Raw genomic sequence first — 23,018 nt, forward strand, 5'->3', positions numbered from 1 at the left:
TATGTTGCATTGTTTATGATTAACAAAATTCATAGTTTATCAAAAATGTTCTACTTATACAGTCGATTTATTCCACTTCTGAAGGTGTACATTGTCGGTATTCTCCATTGCATTTGCCCCAGAGTGTAAGGTGTGCCAGTGCAACTGAAGGGTGGCCGACGAGCTCACGTAATGGGTGACAAGGCACATTCTCACCCTGATGCCAAGGCTCTTGTCATGAATATTCCCATCTTGTGCTTTTTTTTGTTCCTGCCAGTTTACTATTATTATTGGACACGTATGTAGAGGAAATGTGTGTCTTCTTTTATGTCTATGAAAGGAAGGATGGTAAAGCCTTGAATGAAACTGAGTGTTGATGCTTTGGGTTACAAGACAGGCGAGGACCAGGGAACGTTAAACGTGACAGTGACTGCGGGGGATTGTGGAACTGGAAGATAGTTTAAGAATACAGAAACGACAAAAGCTTACTCTATCTGCAATTCTATTTACATCAATGATTTACTCTGTTGTTGCATTCAGAATAAGATGCATTCAGAAGGAAAGGATGTTGCTGACAAAGTCAGGTGCTTTTTTGAAAGTTTGGCTCCAGATGTGCTTATCCAGCTGCTCCTTCTTGTCAGTACTTGAGTGATCTTTATGTTCACCTCTGGATGAATTCGCAAAGTTTCTTTACAATTTTTTTGTCTCATTTAGGCAGAAATCCCGAAGCTTTCCTAAAATTGCAGAAGACACTGTTGATGGCGCTGATTCTGTTTTAAAGACAGTTGTGATTAGTTATGCAGCACACGCTTTTACTCACATTGCTTTTTGGAAATCAATAATACAAATCAGCTACAGATCTGGGAATCACTGAATAGTAAAAACGTTTAATGAGAGTGTCTTGCGCATATACTGGTGTAATGACCACGTCGGCTTTAGTATGATATGATCGACATGGGGTAGAGTAGATTCTGGATTGTTATAATACGTGCTACCTTACGCAAAAATATGCTCATTAATTTGTTACAAATTCTAGGTGGACACGATTCCACACCAAGGAAAAAGGAGCCTCATGTAAATCGTTCATAATGTCTCCAAAACATATTTGTTAACTTTCAGACAAGTACTACTTAACTGTTTTATACAAAATCCTTATTTCAACATATGCGAGCCCCAATTACGATTTGAACTCCGGTTAACGCACCTTATCGCTGTAGGAGGAACAACTAACCGCTTTTAAGCTTTGAGCCAAAGCACTTTAGCAGAGTAGACAGTGACCAAATCGACTGCTGACGGAGCAGATATCAATGACGTCATTACGCTAGCGTGCCTCAAAATCACATGACGGGCGCATTTGAAGCAAGCTTCGAAAGCTCGACACAGTGTCGAAACCTGAGTATCGAGAAGCCCATCACTATTTCTTAGTGTTTAGTAGACGCGGTGTGCCGGTGCTCCCGGCGGTGTTGCGGTTTAGTTTTACTTTCATAATAATTCATTACATTTATATAGCGCTTTTCTCAGTACTCAAAGCGCTAAAATAGTGAGTGATACTTAGCTGATAGCAGTGTAGAAGCAGCACAGCACAACAGAGCCGGTAGGACAGGCGGGTGTGGTAGCGTAGGTGAGCGGCGATAGCAAGCAGCAGAAAGGACAGCAGGAGGGGGAAGCAGGATTTGGATGTTCCAATACACAGCCATAAACAGTAACGCTTGGTAATTTCAGGCGTGATCGTTCCGGAGCCATAAGCCATAAACCAGGTTAGTATGAACATCAGATCAGTTCCCTGTCGTAGGGTACTGTAAGATGAAACGGGAGCAGATCAGCATAGCGAATATAATCACGGAGACAGATCATCCCGAGGTGCTAGATCGCCAGGTACAAAGAAATGTTCGTAGGTCTCCTCCCGTGATCCACAGACTCAGCTGTTCCCAGTAAAGTGGAGTCCATAAAATCTGTAAATGTTAAGCCAAATCCATGCAATTCGAGTCAGCTGTACCCACGAACTACACGTACAATAAACGAAATAAAACAAGTGTAAGAAAGTGCAGAATTAAGGCGAATTTTGCTGAAAGTGTTGTTAACAGGGAGGAGCGGCAACAACAAGCGTGTGCCAGATTCCCCTCACCTGCTATAATAAAGCAGTTAAAGTAAAAGTCTACTAAACTTCTTTATTATATCTCATTTAGTGTTCTTCCCGGCGGTGATGCCGTTTTTTAGTGTTAGTGTTTAGTGTTATGGAAGGAGTGATCTTACTACTGTCAGATTTTGCAATGAATGAGTTGGTAAATAATGATTATTTATCAACAGATCACATGAGCAAATTCAACGAAATTTTAGCTGCGCATTCAATTTTCCAACCTCAAAAGGTTTTGCTAATGTGGACTCCTGACATACCTATAATGCCCATTCCACAAAATGCAACACATATTCAAATATTACCTTCTGCAGCTACTGAACGAGTGACTCACTGGGTGTGTACCTATTATGATGGTGCTGTAATTCATGTCTATGACAGTTTAAACGCTGATAAAAAATTCAACCTCACCGAAGAGCAGCTTCGTTTCCTTCGTGCTTTGTTTCCTTACAAACCTCCCATAGTTTATGAAGACGCACAGCGACAATTAAATCATACAGATTCTGGTGTATTCTCAGTTGCATTTGCTGTGTGTATTTCTATAGGTATTGACCCAAGTGATCAAGTTTTTACTATTTCTTCAATGCGAAATCACATTTTGTTACTCGGCAAATGCTTCCATTCCCTGTCGAAAATAGCCGACGGGCGACACCAGTTACAAGTATTCAGTGCGTTCAAAGACCTGTACGAAGTAAAAGGGGAGATGACTCGGTGCAGGAAATGGGGATTGAAAAACTACCTTGGAAGACATGCAGTCAACGAGGCGATTAAACGGATCTCAAGAGAGGTCTTCTAGGTTGGAAAAAAAGCGCTTGGCTGCCAAAACCATATATATATATATATATATATATATATATATATATATATATATATATATATATATATATATATATACAGCACATCTATATAAATAAAAATGTAAATGTTCGTTTGTTCAAAACCTTAAATCTCCGAAAGTTCTTTACCGATTGCTTTGAAATTTTAACACAACGTTGCATTCGAATACGCGCGTGTTTTTATATAGATATTATATAGATGTCACACCTGTAACAGGTAAAAACATGCTTTTTTTGAAAACACAGCGCCATCTGTTGGACGTAAAAGCAACACACGCCATACTAAATATTTTACGATTCTATTTCAAAGTTTCCATCAAATACCTTTGTAAGTACGTGAATAAAGGCAGCGACATGGCAGTTTTTGCCGTGCAACCAGAAAGAAGTGATAGGAATGCGGTCATACATATCGATGAAATCGCACAGTAGCCTATTAGGCTGGAAGATGCATAAGCAGCAATGAAGCTGTATGGCGAATTCTTTCATTTCCCATACATGAACGAAGTCCAGATGTTGTTCACTTAGCAGTACATCTAAAAAATGGACAACGCGTTTATTTCACAGCTGCAAATGTGCAACAAATAGCCCTGAATCCACCGGCTACAACGTTAACTGCTTTCTTTATGTTATGCCAAAATGACGCGTTTGCGAAAACACTGCTGTATTCGGAAGTGCCTACGTATTACTCATGGAATGCGAGTAGAAAATCATTTGAACAACGCAAACGAGGAGAGCGAGTCAACAGACAACCTGGCATATTCAAAGAAACTACGATAGGCAGACTGTACACCGTGCATCCTAATCAAGATGAATGCTTCTTTGTTCACATGCTGTTGGTAAATGCGCCCGGTCCAACGTCTTTCCAGCAATTGAGAATTGTCAACGGCGGTACACATGCCACTTTCCGAAGTACATCTCAGGCTCTGAATTTATTGGAGACCGACCGACACTGGGATGTGTACATTAATGACGCGTGCAACACGTCACATCCAAGTCAAATTCGTACATTGTTTGCAATCATATTGACCGCCTGCTCTCCTTCATCTCCAACACAGTTATGGGAGAAATATAAATCGCACTTGGCTGACTTCTTTAGTCTTGTCCTAATATAACATGTCCACCTTGGATTTCATTACTAATGGTGACTCACAACTCTTCTTTATTTACAGAGGACTTAACATTTGATTCAAATTTTGAAACAATTTCACCCTTCCAGCGTTTTTTTTTTTGTACAGTCAAAAACAATTGGTGTTATTTCTTCTTTTATATTCTGCTTGGAAAGAATTGGATACAATAAACAATTAGAACTGATGTGCCATTTTCTGTACTTCACCATTTATTTTCAAAACCGGATGCATCGATTTATTAAATTTGCTCAAAATCAATGTGCAGATTCACAAATATGCGAAAAATACGAAATAATACAACTAATACATGATAATACAAATCTTTACAATAAATAGATAAATCAGTAAAAATAAATGAAACCTTCAAAATTAACGGTCTCCTGTTAATGTAGGAAATGAAAGAGAAGTCCCCAGATGAGAACTTTCCTAGAGAAAATAAACCTCATAGGTTCTATAGTCCTTTGGAAGAATTTTACGACAAATTTACTTGATGTGGCGGCACGGTGGTGCAGTGGGTAGCGCTGCTGCCTCGCATTTAGGAGACCCGGGTGTTATGTATATGTAAGAATTTAATACTAAATATAAGGTCTATTTAATGTTTCAAATAATTGCATTGAATGTGTGATGTGCCTGTGTGGCTGAGTTAGTTTGTTTTGTTGTGAACATTCTCAAAACTATTTTTTTTTATACTGAAATTCTTCTGTTTTATATATGGTGAATTTTGTTCAATGTGAATGTAATCATTGTATCTGTTGTATATAGTTCCTATTTGTCTGTTGTGTGTGTGTGTGTCTTTAATTAATGTAACACCCATAGGACGCACATGTGACGTACAGCAGACTCCTGGCAAAAGCTGGATGACGCTTTTGCAGGTAAGGCGCTTCTCAATACTCTCCGTCTCTTGTATAAGCTGACAAGTTTTAAATGAGTGTTTTCTGTCTGAAACTGAATGGAAACATCACGCCATGTGGTTGTTGATGTGTTTTGAGGTTCTGTTGTCACTTTTGGTCGGCAGAAAACTGTTTGGCTTAGCGGAGATCCATCCTCATTGGTATATTGTTTGGCTTGCTACAGGAGACAGAGAGCGCCTGACGTTACATGTGCTGACTGTGCCCATTACTGCTTGTCATGTAGAAAAAGGCTGGATGACGCTTTTGTAGAATAAACGGCAGAATTGCTGTGTCTGTCTTCTTCCAAATCACCAGCAGCCATTCTAAAGCCGCTACACCTGCACCCTGGTATTAAGGTGCACGTTACAGCCGGAACTTGTTTTATACATAAAATGGTGGAAGTTTGGTAATTGCTGTATTTGTGTCTGTCTTTATTAACTTACTATTATACTGTTGGTTTAAGTGTAAAAACACAACAGAATTGGCGACGAGAAAAAAAAAAAAAAAACCTGCCGCATGCTGACTGTTCAAAACAAACTGAGCTTCTCCGCTTTGCATTGACTGAATTTCCATGTTTTCTATGAGCTGCGTGGCATACTGAAGAGCGCACCCTGGGCCTGCCAGAAGAGACACGGATAAAACACAGAAGTGAGTAAAGAAAATCTTAAGAATTTGAAACAAGATGTATGGATGTGTAGGACAAATGGCTGTTTTTGACAGCACCGAGGAGGAATGGGCTACTTACATTGAAAGACTTGAGCAGTAGATCGTGGGTTCGCTTCCACGTTCCTCCCTGTGTGGATAGCGCTTTGAGTACTGAGAAAAGCGCTATATAAATGTAATGAATTATTATTATTACTGCCTTGCAAACGATATCGGGGATGAGAGAAAGGTGGCTGTGCTTTTAAGTGTAATGGGTCCGAAAACTTATAATCTGTTGCGCAGTCTAGTGGTACCGTTGAAACCCGCAGAAAAATAATTTAAAGATATTGTGGAAATATTGCAAGCACATTTGAACCCAAAGCCGATGATTATTGCCGAGCGGTTCCGCTTTCATAAACGGGACCAGCAGAAACACGAGTCAATTGCGGACTATATTGCTGCGCTAAGGCGGCATCCAGAGCACTGTAATTTTGGCGAGGGCTTGTCCGACGCGCTAAGAGATCGACTCATGTGCGGGCTTCACAACGAGAGCATACAGAAACGGCTCCTCACAGAAAGAGATTTAACATTACAGCGCGCACAGGAAATAGCGATTTCAATGGAAACGGCGGAAAAAGACGCCTTAGAATTTAAGAGAAAAGTGACTTCACAGTGCAGCCTCAATAAGGTTGTAGCAAAGCACGCTGAGAAAATGCCATCCTGTTTTAGATGTGGAAAAAAATCGCACGTTCCGACTGAATGTTGGTTTAAAGATAAAGAGTGCAGACAGTGTAATAAAAAAGGGCACATCCTGAAAATGTGCAGAATGAGCGAAAATAAAGGGAAGTCACATAAAATGGGTAATAAAAGCAAAAAGGTGCATGAAATTGATAAAACCAACTCCAGTGAATCTGAAACTGAACAGCTGTCTTGTCTACAGCTCCATTCTATTAAACACACTGACCGCAGAATAATATGAGTGGCACCCAAAGTGGAAGGAGTGACATTAAAAATGGAGTTAGACACCGGATCAGCCCTGTCAATTATTTCAGAAAAAGATTATAAAGAAAAATTTCCAAAGGTGAAACTGAAAGGCACTTCATTAATACTAAAAACATACACAGGTGAAAAGATTGCTCCCATTGGTAAGCTTAAGGTGACAGTTGTGTATGAAAGCCAGAGACATCTGCTGGATTTATATGTGCTACCAAGAGGAGGTGTTCCCTTATTTGGACGTGAATGGCTAAAAAGTATCCAGCTTAACTGGCAGTCCATAAAAGAAATGCAGGGCACCTCAGGCCTGAGCATATTTCCCAAGCAAGAAAAGCTGAATTCACTATTAGTTCACTATGCACAGGTGCTCCAAGAGGGAATTGGGACTCTCAAACATATCAAGGCACACATTGCAGTGGAAGAGGATGCACAGCCAAAGTTCCATAAGGCTCGCCCTGTACCATATGCTATTCGCCCTAAGGTTGAGGCAGAGCTCAAGCGTTTAGAAGGACAGGGTGTCCTCTCCAAAGTCAATTGGTCTGAGTGGGCAACGCCCATCGTGTGCGTGATCAAGAAAAATGGTGCTGTACGCATCTGTGGTGACTTTAAAGTCACAATAAATCCTGTACTACCTGTCGACCAATATCCTCTACCACGCATAGAGGATATCTTTGCCTCACTTGCTGGTGGCGAGTACTTTTCAAAGATGGATTTGTCCCAAGCATATTTACAGATGGAATTAGAGGAGTCATCTAAAAAGTACCTCACTATTAATACTCACAAGGGACTCTTCCGTTATAACAGACTGGTTTTTGGAGTTTTGTCTGCTCCTGCTATGTGGCAGAGAGCAATGGATCAGGTGCTATAGGGCATCCATGGTACTCAGTGTTACTTAGATGACATAATTGTAACTGGTACAGATAATAGTGCACATCTGACGAACCTTGAAGCAGTCCTTACTAGGCTATCAGAATTTGGACTGAGAGCAAATAAAAGTAAATGCCAGTTCTTTAGAGACTCCTTAGAATACTGTGGACATGTTATTGATAAGAATGGCCTCCATAAATCCCCAGACAAGATTGATGCTGTCCTGAAGGCACCTCAGCCTGAAAATGTGACCCAGTTACGTTCTTTCCTGGGCCTTGTAAATTACTACCGTCGATTTTTGCCAAATCTTTCAACAGTGTTGCGTCCACTAAACTGTTTGCGGCAAAAAGGAAGTAAATGGGAATGGTCACAAGATTGTGAACAAGCGTTTAATACTGCCAAACAACTGATTACATCTGATGAAGTGCTGACACATTTTAATCCAAAGTTGTCATTGCGCCTGGCTTGCGATGCATCACCGTATGGCATTGGTGCTGTTCTTTCTCACAAGATGCTTGATGGCACAGAACGACCAATTGCTTTTGCATCAAGGTCTCTAAGTCCTGCTGAAAAGAATTATGCACAGATAGACAGGGAAGGTCTAAGCCTAGTGTGGGCGGTAAAGAAATTTAATCAACACCTATATGGTAAACATTTCACATTAGTTACTGATCATCAGCCCTTAGTTGCTATTTTCCATCCTCATAAGTGTATTCCAACCATGGCTGCAGCACGCTTACAATGATGGTCTTTGTTTTAGGCGGCCATGACTACCAAATTGAATTCAGAGGCACAAAACAACATGCAAATGCAGATGGACTTTCCCGTCTACCTTGTGAGTTTAAGGGAACTCAAAACCTTTCCGATCCAGCTGAAATTTTCCATCTTAACACAACTGGAGCCCTTACCCATTACAAGTGCTCAAATTCAGAAAGAGACTAGTCGAAATCGGGCGGCACGGTGGCGCAGTGGTAGCGCTGCTGCCTCGCAGTAAGGAGACCTGGGTTCGCTTCCCTTGTCCTCACTGCGTGGAGTTTGCATGTTCTCCCCGTGTCTGCATGGGTTTCCTCTGGGTGCTCCGGTTTCCTCCCATAGGTCGATTGGCGATTCTAAATTGGCCCTAGTGTGTGCTTGGTGTTGGTGGGTGTGTGTGTGTGTCCTGTGGTGGGTTGGCGCCCTGCCCAGGATTGGTTCCCTGCCTTGCGCCCTGTGTTGGCTAGGATTGGCTCCAGCAGACCCCCATGACCCTGTGTTCGGATTCAGCGGGTTGGAAAATGGATGGATGGACAAGTCGAAATCCCACTATGGCCAAATTATTTGACTTGATAATAAAAGGTTGGCCTTCTAGAAGTGATGCTGATCTCCCTGAGTACTCAAATCGACGTGAGCAGTTATCAGTTTGTCAAGGATGCATTATGTGGGGCACAAGAGTGATTGTACCACCCAAACTTTGTACAAAAATACTTGAGGCACATCATGAAGGTCATTTAGGTGTTGTAAAGATGAAAAGCTTAGCCCGAAGCTACATATGGTGGCCTGGAATTGACCTTCAAATAGAGAATCTGGCCAAGTCATGCACAGGATGCCAACAGACTCGGCGACAGCCCCAAAGCGCTCCCCTTCATACCTGGGAATGGCCAAGCTCTGTCTGGCAACGACTTCACATTGACTATGCAGGACCTTTCCATGATCGAATGTTTCTCATTGTGGTTGATGCACATTCAAAATGGCGTGAAATTTTTGCAGTAAAAAAAGGCAACATCATTTAAAACGGTAGATGTACTCCACACCTTATTTGCACGTACAGGACTTCCAGAACAACTAGTCAGTGACAATGGAACTCAGTTTACATCTGCTGAGTTCCAGGCATTTGTAAAAAAGAATGGCATTAAGCACATCACCTCTGTTCCTTACCATCCTTCAACAAATGGTCTAGCTGAACGTTTTATTCAGTCCTTCAAACTATCTATGAAAGCCATGGAAAAGGAAAAAGAGTCACTACATACGAAAATTGCAATCGAAACACAGCTCACTCAACCACAGGTCAGACTCCAGCAATGCTTTTCCTGGGAAGAAGCTTGAGATCACGCTTAGATCTGCTGAAACCTGATTTGCGTATACATGTGCAGAAGAAGCAGTGCTTCCAAGACCAAAAACAACGCAAGCTTAGAATATCTGAGGTTGGACAAGTGCCTGCTAGAGACTACCGACACTCAAATCAGAAATGGCAACCTGGTAAGATTGTGTCAAAGACTGGTCCACTGACATACACAGTGCAGGTGGGGCATGATACAGTCTGGCGCAGACATATCGACCAGCTTCTAGATGCACAAGTTCAGGAAGACACATCACAAGACAAGGCTGAGGAGCTGATCATTCCTCAGAACTCAAATGAGTTTACCTTCTTGACACCTGATTCATCCCTTGCTGCTGGTGAATCTCAGCCTCAAGAATCTGCTGACTCAACCTCATTTCAAATGTTTGCTCCACCTGCACAAGAAAGACGCTATCCTGAGAGGATTCGTAAACCTCCTGAAAGGTTGAACTTGTAGTCGATATTAATGTACAAAGTACTTAAGAGTCTGTTAGCTCTGGTAAGCTGCATTTCACCATATATAAATGTTTCAGTACACCGTAATAAATGGTGCACTTTTATATAGTATGCTTTAGCTGTCTTTATATTCATGTTTTGTATCCATGCCAAGTGTTTTGTAGATATGATATAAAAAAAAAAAAACCTGTTACGTATCCAAGCTGGTTGGGAGGAAATGTTATGTATATGTAAGAATTTAATACGAATATAAGGTCTATTTAATGTTTCAAATAATTGCATTGAATGTGTGATGTGCCTGCACCCTGGTATTAAGGTGCACATTACAGCCGGAACTTGTTTTATATACATAAAATGGTGGATGTTTGGTACTTGCTGTATTTGTGTCTGTCTTTATTAACTTACTATTATACTGTTGGTTTAAGTGTAAAAACACAACACCGGGTTCGCATGTCCTCGCTGTGTCTGCGTGGGTTTCCTCCCACAGTCCAAAGACATGCAGGTTAGGTGGATTGGTGATTCTAAATTGGCCCGGGTGTGTTTGTGTGTGTCCTGTGGTGGGTTGGCACCTTGCCCAGGGTTTGGTTCCTGCCTTGTGCCCTATGTTGGCTGGGATTGGCTCCAGCAGACCCCTGTGACCCTGTGTTTGGATTCAGCGGGTTGGAAAATGGATGGATGGATTTACTGTACTTGATGTTATTATTGTTGATTTTTCCACAACTGTTTTTTTTGTCTGCTTGGTGGCAGTCTGACCCCTTTGGTATCATGCTGCCATGCTTCAGGCCTCCCATGCTCAAACCAGATCCACATACACTCTAAAGGCAAACTATTCAATGGGTGCAGAAGAAGGTCAGGACATGGCTTGTGTTCAAGCAGGAAGCCTTAGGTGAAGAAGAATATTTTGAGATAAGAATTGAGGAGCACTGCGGCTTTCTGCATTGAACAATCTGAGCATGGTGGCACAGTGGTAGCGCTGCTGCTTCACAGTTAGGAGACCCGGGTTCTCTTCCCGGGTCCTCCCTGTGTGGAGTTTGCATGTTCTCCCCATGTCTGTGTGGGTTTCCTCCCACAGTCCAAAGACATGCAGGTTAGGTAAATTGGTGATCCTAAATTGTCCCTAGTGTGTGTGTGCGTGTGTGTGCGCCCTGCAGTGGGCTGGTGCCCTGCCTGGGGATTTGTTCCTACCTTGCGCCCTGTTCTGGCTGGGATTGGCTCCAGCAGACTCTTATGACCATTTGTTAGGATATAGTGGGTTGGAAAATTACAATCTGACCATTTAATAAAATGGTGCCAATCTGCCTGAGTTAGTTCAAGGCAGGAATTATCCTGTCACAGAATGCTAATACATTAAGGGGGGCGCACACACACACACCAAGACAAATTAGAGTCTCTAAAACACCTAATGTGTTTTCTTGTGAGAGGTTACCTGAGTATGCTCACCCAGAAAGCAAACAAAACACCACACAAACAATGATTGTGTTTGTCACAAAATATATATATTTTTTTTAAATTACTGTACAACTATTTTACGCAACAGAAGTACATTTAATTGTTACTTTTCTGCTGAAAGGTGCATGGAATAATATATACATATATAAATTTTATGTATATTTTTTTCTTTTTCTGCATCACTGGTGTACAAGAATAGGGCACTGAAGCCCCCACCCAGCTGAACTGTTCCTTTGTTCTGGAGGTCCACTGCTAAATACGCATTCATCTGCATTGTCATTCTGATTTACATACTAAAGCTAATTTACATGTACTTTCTGTTTTGTCTTTAAATGGCATCCTTGAGATCTTTCAGGAACACTGAAGCACAGAGAAAATGTCTGCACTTGCCTTTATAATCTTGACAGGAGTACTTTTTGTCAAAGGTAAGACATTCAGCACCTTAACAGAGAGAGAACATAAATTCAATGACCAAAACAAAAATGCTCTGACAAAAAGAGACAAATGAAATGAAATAAGAAAATACCTAAATCTCTCAGTAAATATCTCTCTTTGTCTTTTTGTTCTTCAGATTGCAGTGGCCAGACTCTGACGCAGCCCACTTCAGCATCTGCCCAGCCAGGTCAGACCGTCTCCCTCTCTTGTAAGGCCAGTAGCTCCATTAGCAATGACCTGCCCTGGTACCATCAGATAACTGGCCAGACTCCCAAACTGCTGATATATTATGCCACAAAACGGTGCATCTGGGATTCTTGAGAGGTTCAGTGGCCAGTTTTCTGGGACAGATTTCATCTTACAAATAAGTGGAGTTCAGGATGAAGACGCTGGCTATTACTATTGTCAGTAGAGTAACAGCTGGCCTCTCACTGTGATAAAGAGCTGAACAAAAACCTCCTCGACAAAAATACAAGACTGTAGCGGGGTCTGCTGCAGGTGCTGAACGTCAAGTCACTGAGGCAACAAAGTGAGACATAACATAACAATGGCTTTGCACCTTACAGTTTTTCTCAGTTGCTTAAACACATTTAACTGAATGTGCCCTCCTTTCCTCAAATTCTTAAACACAACATCATAACATCTCACTCATCTGTTTAAATTCCAGACTTGAAGCCCAACTCAAAGCCGTTCATTCTGACACTTAAAGCAAACATTTCACTCAGATGACACATACAGTGACCACAAGACACCAGCAAATCAATTCAGGACACTTAAACTGCATACTTAACAAGTTGAGGTTGACGGCACTGAACATGCAATAATCAAAGTGTTCAATTACACCATATACAACACCAAATTTCACATTTATATTTTCTAAAATACAATGTGATGATGAAAATGATACTGCAAAAGAGTAAAGTGATGTGCAAGAAAAGAAAAAGAAACACAGCTTTATACATACAAAATCATAGCAAAGTAAAATAAAAGTTCAAAAATGACAAAAAACAATTAAGGAAATCAATAATCTGTCACTTTACAGTACACGGCTATTCAAGATGAAAAAGCAGATTTCAAAAATTTCAAACAAACTGTATAAGACAGAAACACATTCCGCACATCAGTTTAAAAGCCTGCCTAAAGGTACCAGTGAATGCCAGCGAGCTCTGTTTCTCATTTATAGTACGTGAGACTTGCCCGGACACCACCAGTCGGAAACCACATCTTTATAAATTGCACACGTTTATTAAACATTAATAAACACAGTTCCAACACTACACACAATGCACTCAGCAATAATTACCACTATAACTCTCTTTCTCAGTCCTAGGCCGCCTCTATTCTCCTCCTGGGAGCTTTGTCCTGCTCCCACTCCCGACTTTGGCTCCCAGATTGTACGAAGGTGGCGCCTTTTATTCCCGCCCGGATGTGCTCCAGGTGTCTGATGACGTCCATCCGGCAGCACTTCGTGGTGTGGCGGAAGTGCTGCCCTTTGCACCGGAAGCACTCCAGGTGTCCCTGGCAGGTTCCTCCGCCATCTTGCTGAGTGTGGCGGAAGTAACTATTTTCGAGTCCTATGAGGCTTGAGGCACCCCCTGGCGGTGGCGACGGGTCCCAACAGGCCAGAATCTTTTTGTTCTTCTCCCGTGGTCCTCTCCTTCTCCAGGACGGTTGCCCCCTAGTGGCCCGGAAGCTATTCCTGCCACCTTCTGGTCCTTTTAGGCATCCCGGCCAAGTAATGACCCCGGCAATCTGCCACAAGTATAATAGCATTTCCACTTGGAGGTCTGGCATTACCTGAACGACACCATTCCAGGACAATGGATTAGAAGAGGTGGACAACAAGATCTTGCTCATCATCTATGGCCTCCCAGGTCTCCAGACCTTACCCCCTACGATTTTTAGTGTATCTATCGGGGTACATTAAGGAAGAGTGTTTGTTCCACCTATGCCTGCTAATCTTCAAGATTTGTGACATCGAATTGAGGAAGCTGTGAGTTCAGAAACTAGGGACCAGTTGACTCTTGTGTGGCAAGAAATGGTCTACCGTTTTGATATTTGTCGCAGTACACATTGTGCTCATGTTGAGTGCTTGCAACCTCAAGGACCATAGGACCAAATTTGAACTTTCCTCTATCCAGTGATGTGCAGAATGTGTTTTTGTTTTATACAATTTGTTTGAAATACATTTTTGAAATCTGCTCTTTCATTTTGAATAGCCCTGTATTTGGCAGACATCATCCATCTGATTCATGTCTATGGGCCGAGTTAGGTCACAAAGCCTCATCCAAGTCACACAACATGCTTTTCTCTCCAAATGCCAAGGAGAATTCTTCTTTGGAGTTGAGAAATGCTGGCAGGAACAAATTGGAAAACCTAGGATGACCACTGAACCAGTTACATATGGCTGCAGCTGGAGGAAAACTGACAATGACCCAAATCACAACGTATTATGACAACTCTGACTGTCCAGACTCATTTTGTTCACACTGCTCAACATGCACATGAAGGTGAACTAGGAAATTCAAAAGATTTGCAGTGTATTAAATAGTTTACATCTACATTTTGTCATCCATCCATCCATTATCCAACCCGCTTCATCCTAACTACAGGGTCACGGGGGTCTGCTGGAGCCAATCCCAGCCAACACAGGGCGGAAAGGCAGGAAACAAACCCCGGGCAGGGCACCAGCACACCACAGACATTTTGTCATTTATTACTAAAATATGAAAAATGTTTCTGTTTTAATGATGTGTTTACACAGATTATTGTAGAAAAGGAGCACACATGAGATGTATGTGTTCCAAATAATGATCTATTTCCATTCTAAAACTCCAGCACTTCACTCCCAGAAAATAAAGCTAAAACAGGGAGAGCTTTGTTCCCGTTCTGCGGTGGTGGGGGGTTGGAATAGTAGGCTGCATGCTGCTTGATTGGCACATTTACAAGACAAAAGACACTGACGGAGAGGTGCAAAGGGATTTAAGGTGGGCCAGATTTACGATTTTTTTCGTAGGCTTTGGTAATTCTAGTGTTAAGAAACCAGAGTGGCAGTATGGCAGCGGAGAACCCCATATTCACTTATGGCACATTGTCACATTGCCTTCCTGGTGCCCAGGGACTTTCACAATGGTACGCTATCAAATAACCTTAAGCGTCCGTCACCTTCTCTTAGTGAGGTTAAATCCAGCCTCATCAATAAAGATGTACTCATTTGGGATGTAGCTGGCATCTATGGTAATATGCCTCATTGGCATTACTAGTAATTAAATAAACTTAGTGTCCGCTGCAGTGTTAAAAGAGAGGTATTTGTTTGGGAAAAAAAGGTATAAAGAAATTAAACTTGCCTTTTTCTTTTTTTTTCTATATAGCGCAGAGAGACATCTTTGCTGACCATATTAGCGTGTTTTGAGGAGTGTCGCAGTAGGTCTGTGTAGATTGGAGAGACAGCCCTGCCATTGACCGGCCGGGATGGCATTTTTGGTCTTCCACTCCTGTGCATGCCTCCCGCAACATCATAACTCTATAAGAGCAAAAGAAAGTGTGACGCGCCTTAGTATTATTTTGCCACAGTTGAGAAGAGGGATCCCGTGTTTGCAGTTGTCTGAGCTGTAGCTCAGGGAAGGAGGAAAAAAAATGTAAAAGTGCTTACTTTCACTTAAGGCAGAAGCGCAGTCCACGTCTCAACACGTGCGCACTGGCTGCTCGAATTTTTATAGTAATCATGCGGGACAGAAGAAGCCACCTTTCACAGACACGTTCACGTCATCTCGTGCCAATGGAGGGATGACGTGGAGCAGTTTAATTGGTCGGCACAAGGGCGCCGAATACAAAAAGGAATTACGGCCTCTAGAGGCTGGCTCTTCTAACTAGATTTTGCTAGAGAAATGTAGTTGGTGGAACAGCGATATGAATTTACCAAGCACTACTGCTTGTGCCGTGATTATTGTAAATTTTTTTTTCTTGTATATATAAATATCTCTGGATTAACTTTAGTGGAGGTATTAATTGGGTTCTGGTTAGTGGTGCACTGTTTATTTTTGTATATACATTTTTTTTCTGTATTTTGAATATTTTTGGGTGAATCCTGTACTATACACTGTTTGAAGGAGCAGCTTCCTGACTTGGATCACTGTGGAGGAAGACAGCTTCACATTTTACTTTTGTGTGTATATATATATATATATATATATATATATATATATATATATATATATATATATATATATATGGGTTTCACTAGTTTGTGTGTATTTTACTTTTTCATTTTGGGACTTTCAGGCAGCACTGTAAGTACTGTATATGGGCTCCATTTAATTACTGTTTTTGTGTGTCCTTTGCAGTATTGGACTGTGTATCGATATATAAATTCAGTAGGACATTATTTTTGTTTTTCTTTAAGTGCACCTGTAAATAAAACCTCACTTTATTTTTCAAAAAACCCAACCCTTTTTTGTGTCCGTGTATTCCTGTCTTACACCATCATCCTGATCATGTTCGGTCCCACATACTAGACACCTAGAGTGTAGGCTGGTGACCCAATTCCCACTACACGGGGTGTCACAGCATCAAGCTCAAACAGTCTCCTTAATGAAAGGTTAGAGGTACAGTAAATGGTACTTTATGGTGTGCACTGTAATAGTCTAAACACAAAATCACAAGAGTTCTGTGCATTTTGCTGTATCATGATCTGGGGCGACATACCGGATGATGCTGCATTATCTTTACCTGTATGTGTTCCAGGCGTTGGGGTCTTGACTCAAAAGTGACTTTGTTTACCTGTGTCATATTCAGTGTCTTACGACATAGGATGCGGTCAATGGTAGAAATGATGATTTGATTTACACCCCAGAAATGTTGCTAATTTTCTATGACTCTGCTCTGTGTTTCCCACAAGAGGATGTTATTGTTGGCCACATCCATGTTCACAGGTTGCCTGTCAGTTCTACAAAAGAAAAAACACAATGCGTCTTTAAGAGCTGCAATCCCTGTACCATGTAGAACAAAGACAGTGTAAGTTCTATGCACAGTGTTATTTTTGTGTAGTATCTGTCCAGTACTGGCAATATGAATATTTTACTCTAATCAAGATATCTGCAGCCAGAAGTGCTGTACCTGTTCTCAGTTCTGAAGGTATGGACAATGGAAGAAACCGTGTAGTGACTGAGATTCGGATGCACTTGTTGCCCAGCTTTTCTCATTGCCAATCCATGGACAAGCACATGGTCAACCACAGTTGCACGAATATCATTTGATATCACAGTTTTTCTGGTCTGTGCTCATGCTCTTCATCGTCTGACACCCTGCTTACTTACCATGTTTACGTTCATCAAAACCAGCCACAGTAAGCAAACATGGCACCATTTAATGAAGTCAGTTTAGTGTCAAGTGTGAAGCATTTTGACTCTCAATGTTTTCAGCTGGAGATGTGTGTGCTAATTGAGCTCAAGTTCTGACACCTTGTGTTCATTAGAGAGTGGTTGTGTTTTCTGATCGCTTGTATGCTAAGACCTGCTCTTCAGCAATCGGATTTATGTTTGAAGATCTGCTGAAATGGTGCAACCAATCAGCAGTATGACAATAATAACAGGAAGAGAGTAATTCTGGGAAGAGTGGCACAGCTTTAAGGACTGAAATAAAGCAAATGGTTATCAAGCCGACTGTTCAAGATTTAGTATTTAGGCAATTGAGAAAAACTGCAAAAGTCAGTCATTGTCCAGCCTGCTATATCCTAACAGAGAGTCACGGGGGTCTGCTGGAGCCAATCCCAGCCAGCACAGGGCGCAAGGCAAGAACAAATCCCAGGCAGGGCGCCAGCCCACCGCAGGGCACACACACACCAAGCACACACTAGGGACAATTTAGAATTGCCGATGCACCTAACCTGCGTGTCTTTGGACTGTGGGAGGAAACTGGAGCACCCGGCAGAAACTCACGCAAACATGAGGAGAACATGCAAACTCCACGCAGGGAGAGACCCGGGAAGCAAACCCAGGTCTTCTTACTGCGAGGCAGCTGTGCTACCACTGTGCCACTCTGCCGCCAAGGGGTCGATTGTATGTACTAATACCTCTCTCTCTTTATCAACAGTAGTAAAGAAGAACAATAATAACTTACCTTTAGCACTTCTGGTCTCCCATGGCTAATGACTACCATTCCACAACTCCGGTTCCATATTCCAGTGATGACGTTACTTTAAACTCTTCAGAGATGATGTGACGTTCGGCACCCCCTTCCGGCCCGCCAAGATGACATCACTTTGCGGTCCCTCAATGATGATGTAATTTCCATCAACCCGCTTTTGATGTAATTTCCTGTAATCTCATTTCCTGCCACCATTTTGTTATAAAACACCTTGTTTTCACTGCTCAGTATCAAATGCTTTGGCTTTTTGATCCATTTTGTGCTATTTTATTGCATATTTTCCACGGACATTATATGGTGTCATTCCCCAACTCTTTTTGAGACTTCCTGAGTCATTTATTCTATTACAACAGGTAGACACAGTTTGAAGCACTTCACAGATTTATATAGAAAGTTTTTCCCCTTACAGAAATCTCAAGGTCGTGCAATTTGATGTTACATGTTCAAGACCGATGGCCAATGAGAACCCAGTGAAAGGCTAATAAATAAAACCTCAGCCTTGTGCTGCAGGTTCTACAAGTTGTGGTAACCCCATCTTCCAAGCAATGGCATCATCAACATTTTTATCATTTTCTGTTTAATTTTTCCCTATGAAATAACACACAAACTGTCACTGCAAGTCAAACTTGATTGTCATCATTTTGGAGACATGAGAAATTCTGTGAGATCCCACATTTGGAGAGTTGGGACACCGAAACATGAATGTAAATCTGTTAACTTGCAATGTCTTTTGTAGACATTATCTTTTAGTGTGTGCTCTGATAATTGAAAACAGACAAGTGGACTAAAAACTGGTTAAGTCTGTGTTTATGTGTGGGGTCTCTCTCTGTTTTACCATCAATGTGAATCTCCCTGTGCCAGAGATTCATTCATTTAATATGCAATTGAGCACCAAATGAGTGAGAAAAAGGCGTATGAATATTTTATCTACTAGACTGGCATCATGTCCAGGGTGGGCTCTTGTCTTGAGCCCGTTACTGCTGAGATGAGCTTTAGCTACCCACAAATATTACTGGACTATGCGGTTTTAGAAAATCGATTGCAAAACTAAGATTAGGAAGAAAAGGCAACCATTGAAATAACCCCTGAAAGGCAGTAAGAATAACATATACAGTACGTGAGGAACTGATTTTTTCAGATTTATAATTATCTTTAATTCAGCTTATTTAATATCAGCCAGCCTTATTTATATTCTGTTGTTTGTGTAAGAGAATCAACTTACTGTATGAATTTATAAAGTGGCTCAAACTGTGTCTGCCTTTTTAAACTAAAAAATTCTGTCACATTTGTACCTGGGACAAATAACCAAGGAAACAATGAAATAATTGTAATTATAAAATTCTCATTAGGGATAAATGTGTGTGCGCACGCTAAAGACTGTTTGCCTTTGTTTGGACTTTTAGATAATTCTAAGACATAGATATGTTTAAGGAGGTACTATTTAACTTTATTTTGATTGGGGTAACTATTGAACTGTGGTATGAAAATAAACCTACTTAATTTAAGAGCATTGTCTTATCATTTTAGTCAGTTAGCTACTGTAAACGGATAAAGTGTACTTGGCTGATTCCACAGGCTTGTCATAGTATATCAACATGTCCATCTTGGAGTCCATTACCAATGGTGACTCACAACTATTCTTTATTCACAGAGTATTTTGCCTAACATATGGTTCAAGTTTTAAAATACTGAAAATAATTTCACCTACCTGAACACTTTTGTACAGTCAAAAACAACTAGTTACATTTCTTTTTTTTTACTGAATATGATGAATAGCAGACATTTACTGCCTGCATGCAAAGAATTAGATGAAATGAACGACTGAAGTGATGCACCATTCTCTTTATTTCACTATTAATCTTCAAAACTAGATTCACCTTACTCAAAGTCAATGTGTAGATTTATTAATATGAGAAAATATGAAATTATACAATCAATACATGGATACACATATCTACATAAGAAAAAAAGAAAGTTAGTTAGTTAGTTAGTTGAAGGGAAAATAAATTAAACCTTCAAAAGAAATGCCCCTCTGTTAGTGCAGAAAATAAAAGAGAAGTCCCCAGCTGAGCACCAAAGAGCACTAGAGAAAATAAACCTTATATGTTCCACTGTCCTTTGGAATAGTTTTAGTACAAGTTTTCTTAATGTTATTTTTATTGATGTTTTCCTTTACAGACTGATAAACCACGACTGTTACTTGGATAATTGGTGGCAGTCTGACCCCTTTGATATCTTGCTACCATGTTTCAGGCATCCCATGCTCAAACCAGATCCACATACACTCTAAAGGCAAACTATTCAATGGGTGATAAACTGTGAGTGCAGAAGTGTGAGGAGATGACTTGTGTTCAAGCAGGAAACTTCAGGTGAAGAAGCATATTTGAGATAAGAAGTGAGGAGCACTACAGCTTTTTGTATTGAACAATCTGAGCATTTTTTACGACCTGGTTACATGGGGCTGCAGCCAAGCCTGGCTGGACTGGCAAGAATCATCCTGGGACAAAATTGTAATATGGGAAACACACACACACACACACACACACACTCACAAATCCCAAATCAAAATAGTCACCAATAAACCTAAGATTTTTTCTTGTGAGAGGGTATGCTGACCCTGAAATTAATTAAAACACCACACACACAATGACTGTGCTAATCACAAAATAATTATTTTCTAATAAATTATACACCTATTATACACAGCATAGGTACATTTATTTGTTACATTTTTGTTATTCTGCGTCACTGGTCTACAGGACAGGGCACTGAGCCCCTCAGCTGAACTGTTCCTTTGCCCTGTAGGTTGACTGCTAATGAGGTATTCATCTGCACCGCCTTCCTGATTTACATACTAGAGCTAATTTGCATGTCCCTTCAGTTTCTCTTTAAATGGCACCCTTAAGATCTTTTAGGAACACTGAAGCACAGAGAAAATGTCTGCACTTGCCCTTCTAATCTTGACAGCAATAGCTTTTGTCACAGGTAAGACCTGCAGAGCTTTAAGAGACAGAAAACACAAATTCAATGCCACAAAACCTCACAGGTTTACACAGAGCTCTTACAGAAGAGACAAATGAAACAAAATAAGAAAAAAAAAAAAACAGCGAGTTCTTCAGTAAATATCTCTCTTTGTCTTTTTGTTCTTCAGATAGCAGCGGCCAGACTCTGACGCAGCCCACTTCAGCATCTGCCCAGCCAGGTCAGACCGTCTCCCTCTCATGTAAGGCCAGTAGCTCCATTGACAGTAATCTGCACTGGTACCATCAGATAGCTGGCCAGGCTCCCAAACTGCTGATATATTATGCCACTAACCGTCAGTCTGGGATTCCTGAGAGGTTCAGTGGCCAGTATTCTGGGACCGATTTCATCTTACAAATAAGTGGAGTTCAGCCTGAAGACGCCGGCTATTACTATTGTCAGCAGAGTAACAGCTGGACTCTCACTGTGATAAAGAGCTGAACAAAAACCTCCTCGACAAAAATACAAGACTGTAGCGGGGTCTGCTGCAGGTGCTGAACGTCAAGTCACTGAGGCAAGAGCAACATAATGAGACATAACATAACAATGGCTTTGCACCTTACAGTTTTTCTCAATTGCTTAAACTCATTTAACTGAATGTACCCTCCTTTCCTCAAATGCTTAAACACAACATCATAACATCTCACTCATCTGTTTAAATCCCAGACTTGAAGCCCAACTCAAAGCCGTTCATTCTGACACTTAAAGCAAACATTTCACTCAGATGACACATACAGTGACCACAAGACACCAGCAAATCAATTCAGGACACTTAAACTGCATACTTAACAAGTTAAGGTTATTAGCACTGAACATGCAATAATCAAAGTGTTCAATTACACCATATGCAACACCAAATTTCACAATTATATTTTCTCAATTGCAATGTGATGATGAAAATGACACTGCAAAAGTGTAAGTGTAAAGTGCAAGAAAACAAAAAGAAAAAGAATCACCGCTTTATACATACAAAATCATAGCAAAGTAAAACAAAACTTAAAAAATGACAAAACACAACTAAGGAAATCAATATTCTGTCACTTTACAGTACACGGCTATTCAGATTTCAAAAACTTCAAACAAACTGTATAAGACAGAAACACATCCCGCACATCAGTTTAAAAGCCGGCCTAAAAATACCAGTGATGCCACTAAGCTCTGTTTCTCGTTAACCCTTTAACCGCCAACTCCCTAAATATTCCCCATGCCAGGAGAAATCTGAACAATTTTCGTTTTTTTACTTTACATTTATTCAATCAGTATTTACCTGCTGAAATGTTTCAAATAAATGGTCAATCAAAGGATGTAGCTTGAACAAGCGGTCACGGTTTGGATCTCTCTTATCTGGCTCAGATAACGGGCAGCAGTCCAGTTGAGATGCTGGGGATACACCCACTCATTGCCATCATCCGATGCGTCGTCATTCACAGTATCATGCAGTGCATGTTGCTGATCATCACTGTCGCTAAAATCTTCTTCAGAACTGCTACAATCATGATCAGAATTATTGTCCAAAATCGCCAGCAAAACCTCACTTGAAGTCAGTTTACGTTTCGCCATATTCACAGCTTTCGCTTTCGAATCACATCACGTGAGCAGCCAATACAACCGCAGAGTTGTCGAAATACAATGTAGTAATAATACCCACGCCAAACTGTCAGTTATACTACGCACCAGGCATTCACATAACCGTAGGCAAATGTGCCGGATAATTCCGGCAGTAAGGCGTCAGCAATAATGCTACGATGCCGGATATATCCGGCAGAGGGCGGTTAAGAGGTTAATAGTTTAGTAGCATTTCCACCTGGAGGTCCAGCGTTACCAGAATGATATCATTCAAGGACGATGGATTGGAAGAGGTGGACAACACGATCTTGCTCATCATCTATGGCCTTCTAGGTCTCCTTTCCTTACCCCCTGTGATTTTTATCTATGGTGGTACATTAAAGA

The 23,018-nt window shown here is 41.1% G+C and overlaps 1 gene segment (V, D, J or C); it reads left to right on the top strand.

Annotated features, from left to right (window-relative positions):
- LOC114652473 (immunoglobulin kappa variable 3-11-like) overlaps window positions 1–23,018 on the top strand; it is a 43,884-nt gene that overhangs the window by 12,935 nt on the left and 7,931 nt on the right. The window contains 1 exon segment of the V gene segment in view: window positions 21,250–21,385. Within this exon segment, the coding sequence occupies window positions 21,250–21,385 (136 nt within the window).

Source organism: Erpetoichthys calabaricus, chromosome 5, assembly GCF_900747795.2.
Source record: "Erpetoichthys calabaricus chromosome 5, fErpCal1.3, whole genome shotgun sequence".
NCBI lineage: Eukaryota > Metazoa > Chordata > Cladistia > Polypteriformes > Polypteridae > Erpetoichthys > Erpetoichthys calabaricus.